This window comes from Pomacea canaliculata, linkage group LG7 (assembly GCF_003073045.1).
Source record: "Pomacea canaliculata isolate SZHN2017 linkage group LG7, ASM307304v1, whole genome shotgun sequence".
Classification (NCBI taxonomy): Eukaryota; Metazoa; Mollusca; class Gastropoda; order Architaenioglossa; family Ampullariidae; genus Pomacea; species Pomacea canaliculata.
The window spans coordinates 21,365,403-21,378,022 of NC_037596.1; the positions used below are offsets into that span (position 1 = coordinate 21,365,403).

The window sequence follows — 12,620 nt, forward strand, 5'->3', positions numbered from 1 at the left end:
ACTTTTTTTTACCGAATCTCAATTTGCTTCTAATATCTATAAATTCGACTATGCGAAACAAAATTTGACGATGTCTGTGCTGTATCGATCCTAATAAACACGCATATTGATATAAATATAGTTAAAAAGGTGCGTTTCTATGGTTGAACTCGAGCGTAACGGGATTGCACCACGCGTGGGGCTCTTCGATGAAGATGGTGAGTCGACCGATGCCTAACTCCGATGATACAGTCGCTTTTCATGAGCAGGACAATAATGATGATGAGATGATGATATGATGATGATGATGATTGATGATGATGATGTTTGATGATGATGATTTTTTGTTACTATTTATTGATAAAAGCTGCTGACCACTCCAGATTTTGCAGGGAACTGAAGCTGGTACGCCTCTAGTCACGCCGGGAGGAGAGCAGGCACAGGTATCCACGCTACGTCACAGGTTAACGCAGTGGGCACTATGGGATTGGTTACACAATCCATACAGGTTTTTCATTGCAAATGTAATTCTTAGCTGTGTGAGTGTCAAGCCTGTGGCTAGATGTTGTGTTTGTAAAGACTGATGTACCTTGGCTGTATTCAGACACGGACATACGAGGAAAACCGCTGCCTCCAGCCCAAACACCCTCGAGGTTCCGTCAAACCCCACTCGACCCGGCGACACAATCGTATGAGGACACTCAGATTACTCGGCATGGAGCTTTCCTACAGGTAACTCTACCTAGGCGTAGGTAAATTGTTGTGTATATTAAGGTGAATGAGAGAGAACAGCACCATTTTCAGTATACTTTTTTTTATATTTTCAGAGATAACATACAAGCACCAATCCCACCAGACACATGTTATGTTCATTACCTTACATGGCGCTCCACAGCATACCACCAGCGCCACCAGCCAGCACCAATTAACCCAGGTCTTAGATGATCCTGGTGATGATGGGAAATGGACCTGGAGACTTTCATAGTCTTAGACTAGGTCAAAATACAATTGTCAGTACCTTAGCCTTGCAAGTCATCAGGTTGCTTCGGAGGTCTTCCACCACGTGTACTTTAAATTAATTTAATGTATATCATGAAATTTGTTTTGTCCATGCCCACGATAAGTTTCGAATCATAGAAGGTAATTTGGGTTTTTAAGAAAATGTTCTCAGTTATAATATTCTCTCTCAGCGTATCATAAAGCATTTTGCACGAACCTGAATTTCAAATCTGTTGTTGCGTGCTGGAGATCGAGCCTACATGTTGATTGTCAGCTGATACAATGGCAGCTTTACTTTTTGGATTATCACAGTAACACAAAGAAAACATGTTCCGCTCTCAAGAAAATGAGTGTAACATCACACGCAAGATACATCCAATTCACACGGTCTATTACACAGCGAGCAGGCGAAAGTGAAGACACTAAGGGTCGGTCTGTCAGTAACAGTGGAAAGGGACTGAACAGAGACGTGTATCGCATGGACCAGAAGGTGAACTTGTACTAATGTGGTTCATGCAGCTGCAAAGATGCTAGAGGGCAAAGTTCATTTCTTATGTGTGTGGGTATGTGTGTGCATGTATGAGAGAGAGAGAGGAGAGAGATACCCTTTGTGAACAGTGTTACCATAACCACTAGCATAACGTGGGTAGAGTAGTAGATGGCAGACATCCGGTCACACATGGCACTCACTTGTCCAATACCACTTGTTACAGTCTGTGCCATGTAGATAAAATACACACACACACACAGAGGTACAACGTGCGCATTCTTCGTTTAAATTCAAACAACAGTTGTACATAGAGTCTACAGAATGACAATATAAACAAAAATTAACAACACATATCAGAAACAGATAAACCCAGGAACCAGTCCACACGACTCTGAGCACGGTTACACCAGACTAGTACAGTTCGCCAGCATCTTGGAACAATTAAAGTCGTTTCCTCACAACACAATGAACGGAACCAGTTCAACAGTTTACAGATTACAGTTTTTTGTAAAAAACATACACATGCACGCACACTAACATATATATAACTGGTACACTCGTCACCAGTAGTTAGTGTACGATTCATTTCTCTAATTAGTTGAACTAAGCAATGAATTACTGTAGTTGACGTGTTCTCCCTTATCTCTATCCCTCGCTCACGCTTCTTAGCCTCATGTCACCCTATCCTGTGACTGTAACACTCTCTTATCATCATTGAAACAAGTAGACGGGTTTTATGCAAATGTACTTTTTCTTCTTGAACAAATGCACATAGAATGATCAAAAACAACTTGCTAATGTTCAATTAGCATGAACTAGTTTCTTCCAGAAGGTTAAATGCTGTAAAAAAAGTAACTCTGTCAATATTTTTAAACACTTCTCGTTCATCTTCGATAGTTGCTGACAAACTTCTTTAACAATAATTTGTTTTGTAAATAGATGGACAAAGTTATAAAGTTAATGAATATGCATAATGTTTTTTCAGAATGGTTATCTTCTGTGGTCTCATAAAACATTATTGTAGACGGTGCTGTCCCTGTCCTCACCATCCGGCACACCTAAAAAGAAAAAGAAATTGAAAAATAAAAAAAATGTGCTATTTGGAAAAGGGTAAGTTTGAAAAGCTTTATAAATTAAAAATAGTAAATATGTTAAAGGTACACACAATGAAAAAGTTAAAGTGTCAAAAGGTGAGTCACGACACTTTTAGAAAACTTCCTTTAGTTATATGAGCGATATGCCGACTGCCAAACAAAGTTTTGCAAAAAAATCTGAAATGTTATTACCCAGTAAATAGGTTTTTCTTGTGTGTCTGGGTGTGTTCGTAATTTTGGTTTTGTGTTTGTAATCATGTTACACTAGTATGCATGTAGGATTTTAGTCTTTCTCTGTATTTGTTTCTGTTTGTCTGCTCACCTCTTTGTGTGACCTTGACTTTACCCCTAGCCTTCACCTTGAGGTCAGCGTACTGATGGTCTTCCTCAGGTGCAAGCGCTGTGTCGTATGTTTGGTCTGGTAACATGCAAATGCTGTCAAGCTAACTTGGATATACACAATCAGTTTGGATTTATTGTAATAAAGTAAGTGTTTTTCTATACTGTTTATGTATTTACTTTTTATGCTTTGTATGCTTGAACAAACCAGAATGAAGATTTCTTATTTTTAAACATTGTCAAAAATGATTGACCAGACGAAGTTAATAACCATTTAAAATCCCGGGTTCGTCTCTCTCTCTCTCTCTTTGTTTTTCTCACACCAATACCTCCCTAAGAATCATTGTGTAGTTGGTGTATCTATCCACCCTCAGGTAGGTGTTAACAAATATTTCAACTTGTATTTACCTGAAAGTGTCTGGAGGTTCTCATACACGTTGACATCTGTCAGGTGTGTAGCTGCGCCATCCTCAACCGTGTTTCTGACCTGGATGTCTTGGTTACCATGGTTATCAGAAGGGGAAGTTAAATCCAAGTGCAGTTGCAATTCTCTTGCCACTAAGTGAGCTAATTAACAGTAAGTTGTACAGGTAAATAGTTGTGATGACGAGACTTGTCAACTTAAAAAAATGGAAGTTTTGATCATACATCCTAGACAAATCTACAGATTGATGTTTTGCAATTTGTACGATTGAAGACGATAAACTGATGCTTTATTGTATGCAAATTTACCATGTGAGTGTAGTCTGTGTAATGTGTATCTGCAGTAAAGTTACATTCGAAATGTATTTCCATGTCTGTGTGTCCCAGAGTAAGATCACCTGTACGACATGTTCAAGGATGTGTTGTTACCTTTACGACGAAGCCCTGTCCCCGTGTGTCCACTGTCTTCTTGACGGGAGGTCAAATCATACGCAGACACAGGATCCGAAAGACCTGTAGACTGGTCAACTGCGGTGCAAGTCTCACCGGAGTGTTCACCAAGACTAGTCTGTGGGTAATTTCGTTTAAACCAATTCTTGTTGTACCATAATCCTAACAAAAGAATATTTCATTAAAAATTTTATCGATTCTCAGGTTTAAAAAGTTTGACATTAACAACATAACAATTAAAAAAACCTGACCTGGAAGTGTGTACTTGTGTCGACTGGTGATAAAGTAATTGACAACGATAAGAAGAGCGATGATGATAGCGGTGATGACGCCAGAGATGATCCACTTTGTGTAGTCCGATAGTTTACGGGTAGAATCTGATCTTTGCACAGCAATGAGTTTATTGGGATCTGAAACTAGCACAGGATTCCATTAGAAGTAGTACATTGACAGTAAAATATAAAATCATGTACATACAGAAAAGCTTGCAGACATACGTTATCTCTCGTTCCCCGTCACACACACAGAAACCAACTAAATCTCAGGTGTCAAATGAACTGGCAGATGGCAGAGATTATTAAATAGGGAGAGAGTCAGAATGTTGAACTGATGATAACCTGGAAGAAACCGATGTTCACCTTTTCTGATGGTTTTTGAGAATGCAACTACAGGCGGGGGGAAGACAGCAATGGTGTAGGTGTAGACTCCATTCTCTCGTGGCAAAGGTGCATTGATGAATGAACACCTCACCCTTACACGATTGTTTTCAAACCCTCCAAAAGTTCGCTGTTTCGAAGAACAGAAAACATAAGAAAAGCATGCTTAGTAAACATAACAAACAAGTGTAAAGAGGGAGGAGCTTGCTCATGTCAGTGTCATAATGGGTGAGCGTGTTGAAAGTACATAGATAAATGTAACCATTAACATTTATTATTAGTAAACACTATGTACAGACCTAGACAATATTATTAAGTAATCAATAAAACCTTTAAAAACTGTGTGCATCAAATGTGTGAAAAGGGTGTTCTTAATGTTAATACCGAAATTTTAAAAAGCCAACATTTATATTGACATAAGCAACATTTTATAACATTATCTTGTCCAGCTCCATCTCCAGAAGATTTTAGATGAGAAATGGTTTGTTTTAGCGCTCTAAAAAATTCCTTTATAGGAAATGTGCAAGAAAGTTGATTCTCTAATAAAATTAATATACTAGTTAATTCAAAATATAATAAGTTGTATCACTCCATCGTTTAGTCTCCAGCTGCAGCTGTAGTTGTTGTCAGAGGAGAAAGCTTGTTGTACACGACATGAACCTGACACAGTCCAGTCCACAGGGTTGGTGGTCACGTGACACTCACTGAGCTCAGAGTGACCTGTAATATAGTCAACAGTAAGGTTTACAACCAATTTATCTCTTCTTTCAAGATTGGTTCCTTCTCCCGATGACCGATGTCGTGTGATTATAAACTTGTGTTGTCATCTTTTTATCATGACAGTTTATTGTAAATCCATTTAAGCCAACAAATGCACTATAAATACTTTTAAATATGAACACAGAGTACAACAGAAACAAAACGCAAGTACACACCAACTCATCTACACTTTATAATGTGATTTGAACTCAAACTGTTTTGATTTGTATATATCTTACTATAGTAGCACAACAGACACCTGGGCTGATGTGCACAAGCGAACTTAAATTTCTTACTTAAGTTGGCCGACTTAACCGCAAACTTTACTCAGCTGAGTTCGCAGCTGGCGAGAATTCTCATCGGTGTGCACAACGGACCTCAGCTTGCTTAGTTAAGAAATGGGTCAAGACAGTGACCTCTTGTCCTTTTCGGAATTGCCGGGAATTCTCTCGCGTCACTGGCTATTTATAGACAAAAGCCAAATCAACAATCGCTTTGTTCGTGTGTTACGCTTTATGTTTGTCTTGTTCAGTCTTTTCAACCACGATACTATCTTTTGAGATTGAGGTATTTTGCCTGAAAAAATGGAAACAATATCAAAAAAAAAAAAAAGACCTACGTAAAAGACTGTATAAAATTAAACTACGATAGCAAGCTTGCTAAAATAAGAATGTTGTACAAAAATAGACAGTTAATTAACTCCATTAGGGAGAGTAGCAATACTTATAAGTCCTTAATTTTATCAAAACTAGTACACTTTGTTACTACTACCTAACCCTCAGACTTTGTATAATTGACATACAGAATCTATCTTTAGGTTTGTATGGAATGGAAAAATGATATATTAATAGAAAAATATCCAGCTGGAGCATGGGCATACCTGATGTTAAAACTTATATGAATGCGTTAAAATTATCATGGCTGCAGAAAATAGAAAAAGTAACCACAACTGGAAAAAAAAATCTTCTGTCTACACATAAAATAATAGTTATTTTGACAAACTGGGCCCTGCAGTTTGCACACATGTATATTAATGCAAAAAGCTTCTGGATGGATATACTAAAAGCATACAGGATTTTTGGAGAATATAGTGTGTGATAAACATGAAATTTTGTCAGAACCTATCTTTTGTAACGATAGAATAACAATTGGGAATAAGCCAATTCTATATAGAAGATGGGTGGAGAAAGATGTATACTCAAACACTTGACAAATGAAAGAGGAAACTTTCTATCATATCAAGCTGTTAAAAATAAATATGATGTTAACATTGACTTTGTCTCTTTTAATGGTTGCATAAAGGCCATAAAAACATACATAAACTTAAATAGAAGGAATAAAACAGATTTATCTCCTTCTACATATGACACAAACAAAACTCTAAGAATAATTCTAACAATACAGAAAGGAGCAAGACCATATTATGATAAAATATTATCTAACGCATGTATACCAAACTGTTGCTTTCACTGGGATAAAAGGATAAATAGAAATGTTGATTGGCATGTTATATTTAAAGCAATGGCTAATATAAAAGATATTAAATTAAAACGGCTTCAAATCAGAGTGTTACATAGAATCTGGGCGACAAGAGTAATATTATTCCACATGGGACTAGAAGAGGATGATGTCTGCAGCCTTTGCAGAGATGATAAAGAAAATATTCAGCATATTTTTTTGGAAGTGTAAATTTGTTAATTTTTTTTTGGGAAAAACTTACAAAATTGCATGTATATTAGACAAATGTGCAAATGCTCCTAAGATAACTTTTAGTGAACATTTGATTTTATTTGGATGCAATAATAACTTTGAGACAGATATTGCACTTGATTTAATTTTATTGCTGGCAAAAGCATACATATATTCTTGTAGATTTAAAAAAGTTATCCCCCAGTTAGAACCCTATATCCAAATATTGAAACACAGATATTGAATTGAAAAATTTAATGCATGTTTAGAATTAACCGAAGAAAAGTTTGCTAAACACTGGCTATCCTATGAACAACTTGTTAACTAAACTAAATACTGACTAAATACATATATATGATCTTGATTATCAAAAACTACATATGTCTTGATATACATTAATATTGTGCTGTCATCCTATGACACATGGGCTCCAAGGTGCATTCTATGATGATTGCTTTATTTGTGTGGCTTCTCTGGGCAGATGTATGTATTCTTAAAATGTTTGTTAATTTATGTGTATATGTTTGTTTTTTATGTTGGTATATTGTAAAATATTGCTTGTTAGTTATGTATACATATATTGTTATGTATCTGTAAATAATCATGTATCCCTTATGTCTCCTCGTAGTCTGGATACCCTATACCTACTTGAAAATGTGTGTGAATAGACATGTTTTCCTTCCCTGATTTGGTATTTGTATACGTGAAGATAATATATGGGTGAGCTATGCCTCAGATGTAGCTAATGTCATAAATGTATAGATAAGTATAAGTTCAGTGTACAGTTGAAATGTGCGAACTGCCTGAAATATGTGTTATTTATTGATGTATGTTGAAAGCTATCGTATTTGTGTAGGCTACAACTAAAAGACAAACCACTACAACCTATACTGTTACTAGCGTCAGTTGGTCCTTTCATAGGGTAGGGCATGATGAGATGGAGGAAAGATTTGTGTAGATTGTCAGAGATATGTTTGTTGATCTATTTATGTAAATTGATGTGTGCGGTAGTTTTTGTTATGTTTTGTTTATGTATTGACCGCAAAGAAAAAAATCAGCTGTGGAAAGACATAGCAGTTGCCATCAGTGCTCGTGGAGAGCAAAAACGGGAATGGGCCCAAAATTTTAAAAAATGGTCAAATTTAAAAGCCAGGGAGGTCGATGTCCTCCTGTATTAAATCGCACAGGTACATGATATCGACTCGCCGAAAGCGGAATCGAGCGTAGAGTTCAACGTCGTCATACAGGTCACATTGTTTGTGTTTTATGCCGTGCCAGCAACTAGGGCTATATCACGGATCATACAGGTCAAAAGGATTGTGTCTGTCACGAAACACACGTTCCCTCCTCAAATGTCTTCTTATCATCATTGTAAAGCACAGTCGTCTCGCTGCCATCTTCTGTCACTCTTCACACGAAGAAATCAGAAATGTGCTCACTTAAGTCGCCCGACTCAGTTAAGTAAGGGTTTATACCTGGGGGAGGGCAGTCTTAAAGTTGAGTAAGAAATTTTGTACTTAGCGGACTTGAGTTGTCTTGTAAACACCGAGTTACTGTACTTAAAGTTGAGTCAGCCAACTTAAGCTTAAGTTCATGTTTAAGTTCGCTTGTGCACACCAGCCCAGTAATGTATCACAAAATATAAACATTTTAGAAAACTTGTTTTTTCCAGATTTTTCTATGAGATACCTAATGAGTTACATATATACTAGAATTCAAACTTAGATAGAGCTGTGGTTTACAAAAACTGTGCATTACATTGCACAACCTATTCCAGAGGTTACAAGTCAAGCATTACTAAAACAAAGAAGTAACAAACAAAAAAAAAAAAACAAAAACAAAAAACAAAAACAAAACAAAAACAAAACAAAAACAAAAAAAACAAGAAAACGAACGTTGACTTACGTCTGATGACGAGAGTACAGGAGGCTGTGGAGCTACCCCCTCTGTCCTGACACGTGACCGTCACACCCGCGTGACGTCGGTAATCAGGGACAAGGGTCAGCTGACTCTCCGTGGACTGCGGTGATCTGGTGAGTCTGTAATCGTTGTATAAGGCAGCACCAGGACTACAGGTACCGTCAGCTTTACATTCTCCGATAATTAATCCATTTTTTAGTCGCCAAACAACATCGGCTGTACTGGTGATGTCTCCACACGTGACTGGAGCAGGTGAGTCTTCAAATATTTCTACCTTGTTGTTGTTACAGTTGATTATTCGGATTCCTGAGCAGCATGATGTAATGAAAGAACTCTAACAGCTGACAGACAATTCAGCAGATGTAGCATTGATTTGTAGGATATTACAGAATGAATAAAAAGTTGAGTGACAAAAGGTATGTTCAGTAATGTGTCGGTTTTTGTTGGGTATTTAAGTCTGTTTGTCTCTGTATGTCTGTTTCTCGGACCTAAAGCCATTGCTTTAAGCTCCTTTAAGAAAAGGAATTCTGAGCGTGGTTGATGTACAGCTTCATTGAATATCCGACAACATTTGTATTTATTACTTAGTGTGACTGTATATTCATAAAAGTTCAGCTGTACGTTAGACATGATTAGCTACCTTACTGATCACAGAATTAAATGATACATGCACCCATGACTAACGTAGCTCACCCAATGTTACCTGAAGTCCCGCACCCCGCACAGAGCAGGACACCCAGTCCCAGCAGAAGACCCGCCATCACATCACGTGACCGGCCAGATGCAGTACAGGGTGGCAACACACACAAACAGTCTTAGTCCTAGCTAATTCCGATGTCTGTAGCAAAAAAATAATATACCAAATAATAAACAATTTTACGGCTATTTGCGGCTATAAGTTGGCTCTTCTTTGCTCTTTCTCTCTCTCTCTCTCACTCACACCCACTTACACATCTATATATATATAACAGACGAACTTGTCACCAACATCGCCGTCAACGCCTTAGAATTCCAGAAATTACTGTAATTGTATAAATTGTATTATTTGTGCCTCACCTTTACTCTCTGTGCAATATCACATGCTATATTATCCAACTGACACTTCTTGACAGTTGATTATGGATCAGAGAGTCTGACAGCCTGCAGTCAGTAACATTGTAAGTGTGGCTGAACTCAGCCCTCGACCAGGAAACTTAATTTAAAAAGATCCCACAGGTCAAAGTTCATTATATATATATGTGAGAGAGACGCCTTTGTTTTGTCCTCATCTATTGTTATCATATCATTACCACTACCACAATCGCCCCCACAACCGCCATATGGCAAGTACTTTGACAAGACCTCAAAAACAGTCAGACAGATTATAATAATAAACATAAAAAATAAAATTAAAAATGCACACTCAGACGTGTAAGTAGCTTGATCTTGCGCTGAAGACTAGAAAACAAAAATTACGGCAAAGGTCATATGAATAAAATTTAAACTTTTCAGCTAGACACTTTCTTAAAAAAATAATATCTTCAACGAACATGCTTAGTAAAGCAAGTGAAATCCCTACAACAGTTATTGTGTAGAATATAACATCATATCACAATCGTAATATAACTGATGTGTAAAAGATATGAGGCATGTACGGGGTCTCTTTATTCCAGAAGCAGTTGCCTATTTCAATGATAATAATTGGACTTAAGAGACTTTATTAATGTCTCAAATGAGCTGAGATAACAAAGGTCTACTGCTTGGGGATCCAAGGAACAGCCATTGTAAAGTTGGAGGTGTTGGTTTTTTCTAAGGATTAATTCAATAAATATCAGCCTAGGAATGTATGTGGGAACAGACGGACGGACGGACGGACGGACGGACGGACGGACGGACGGACGGATGTAGCCTGGCGGTGTGACAAGCAGCGGATGTTTCCCTACTTTTCCTTACACTCCATACATTAACAATAACAACATAATTAAATAGTAGGAAGTTTTTGTCTAACCCATTAAATGCACAGATTTTGTGATATGTTTGGTTATTGCGGAAATGGCCTTTGTTATACAAGGATTTGTTCACAACATATCATACGTGAGAAAGACAAAGAGAAGGCAGAAATCCGGTCAAACTTATTGAAGTCTGTTTCGTATAGATATCACACAAACTCACAGAAAACACACGCACGCACTCCAACACATGCACATTATATACATATAGCGCCCTCGTCACCAGCAATCATTGTGGGATCATCTGAAATTACTTGGCAAGCAATGATTACTAAAGTCTATTGTTTGTTTATCCTTTGTTGTTTGCTCGACTGTGTAGGCCGACCGTCGTCATAACCTGATAGCAATTAAACACTTTACAAATGTTTGCAAGGTTTCTCATCAATCAAGGTTTCTCATGTTGATGATATGCAGCTGCACTGCTCCACTCCACTGGCTGTCTCACTGCTAGCAGCAGATGGAGAGGGGGGCTGCTCCATAGCGCGCTCCATGAGTATTTCAAACTTGATTTAAAAAGGTCTTGTCTAGGGATGCGACCACGTGCCAGCCTCACCTTCTCTCTTCTATCTTCAGTCAGAAGAAGTTCCACACTTGTTCATAGGAAACACTGAAGTTGAGTTTAGGGACAACAACATGATTTAACTTAGCTATCATGTTTCTGTTTGGTTGTGACAAGTGTTTGATGCTCAGTATTCTGTACACTTACGAACTTTGAACCCGAGGGACCTTAGCTAATGACACGAAGCGTTCTTAGTTAATACAAATATTATAGCCTTTGTTAGAAGTAGAGTCAGTAGAAGTTAAATAATTTACATATTGTTTTTGTCTAATTACAAATCAGTTTATTGATTTAACTCACTGTCACTGTGTTGTGTACAGTGTGACACTACTGGAGACTTGACAACCTGTAGTTTTCTACTTACTGTTGTGTCTCATGGTCGTGAATATTTTACTTTTTTATTCCATTTTTGAATTTAGTATTATTCTCGGATCAAACGGGATACTATGCTTTCTTTAGTTGTCAAAGTTAAATTCTTGTTTAGTTCATTTATTGTTATTATCTATGAGTGTGTCTGTTTGCACACAGTGTTAATGGAGAACTTGCTGTTATGTTTTATTGACAGATTATTCGAAACTGCTTATTAAGAGATAATACTACACTTTACCTTTGTATGTGCCTCACGTACACATCAAAACAGAAATCCCTTTTTTTCTAATTTTATCATGTGGTAGTGTGTTACCTCAGGAACATTGTTTTGCCTTGGCTCTTCTTTTTCAATAAGGATTAAAACTTTTTGAACGACTCTTGTAATCCTAATTATCTCATAAAAATCCACAGTGGGCGTTTTCACGTGACGTCATCAGTTCTTGCTGGCTGCTTCAGCCGCCATGTTGAAGTGGTGGCAACACATGTTTGCCAGAAAATGAATTGTAATCATAGTCGTCTGCAGTATAGAAGGATGCGGAGACAGGCCCTGCGGTACATGAAAAGTTCCTCCAAATTTAAAGGTTCATAGGATTCTTAACATTATTTTGAACCAAGGAGACGAGAGCAGAAAACTCACCAAAGAACCACGTGGTCTGGTGTGGAGGGCAGCCGTCTACACAAAGGTCTTACGATGGAAGACAAGTGGAACAAGACATTAGTCTGTTGCAAACACTGTGTTGATGGTAAGAAGCCTGCCTTTTAAAATTATTAAACTTTGTGAAATTGTTCTGTAGGTTTTACACGTTGCGAAAAATTTCTTTTAGTATTGGTTAGTGACAGTGTGGAATGTCAATAAACAAGACTTGCATCATACCTGACTCTGAGGACAAATAAAGTATAGATATG

The 12,620-nt window shown here is 37.5% G+C and overlaps 2 protein-coding genes across 3 annotated transcripts in view; one reads left to right on the forward strand and one right to left on the reverse strand.

The window, feature by feature from the left end:
* The window catches only part of LOC112567528, a 245,769-nt gene that overhangs the window by 44,711 nt on the left and 188,438 nt on the right, over window positions 1–12,620 (forward strand). The gene's annotated exons all lie outside the window — the stretch shown is intronic.
* LOC112568987 lies at window positions 2,249–9,941 on the reverse strand. 2 transcript variants are annotated; one of them, XM_025246610.1, is made up of 10 exons: window positions 9,855–9,941; window positions 9,502–9,636; window positions 8,784–9,104; window positions 5,020–5,150; window positions 4,413–4,560; window positions 4,026–4,184; window positions 3,754–3,936; window positions 3,310–3,468; window positions 2,885–2,980; window positions 2,249–2,526 (listed from the first exon to the last, which is right to left on the reverse strand). In XM_025246610.1, exons 2-10 carry the CDS (start codon window positions 9,557–9,559, stop codon window positions 2,474–2,476), a joined length of 1,308 nt encoding a protein of 435 aa, XP_025102395.1. In that variant the 5' UTR covers window positions 9,560–9,636; window positions 9,855–9,941; the 3' UTR covers window positions 2,249–2,473. The 2 variants fall into 2 exon arrangements, with proteins under 2 accessions (XP_025102395.1, XP_025102394.1); XM_025246609.1 differs by having other exon boundaries at window positions 4,026–4,190.

Excerpts from the sequence above, each read along its gene's own strand:
- LOC112568987 (XM_025246609.1), bottom strand. The coding sequence starts at position 9,559 with ATGGCGGGTCTTCTGCTGGGACTGGGTGTCCTGCTCTGTGCGGGGTGC. Across the intron at positions 4,561-5,019 it reads GCTGGAGACTAAACGATGGA|CGAACTTTTGGAGGGTTTGA; the intron begins GTGATACAACTT and ends TCTTCGAAACAG. Across the intron at positions 3,469-3,753 it reads GACAGGGCTTCGTCGTAAAG|CTCACTTAGTGGCAAGAGAA; the intron begins GTAACAACACAT and ends ACTGTTAATTAG.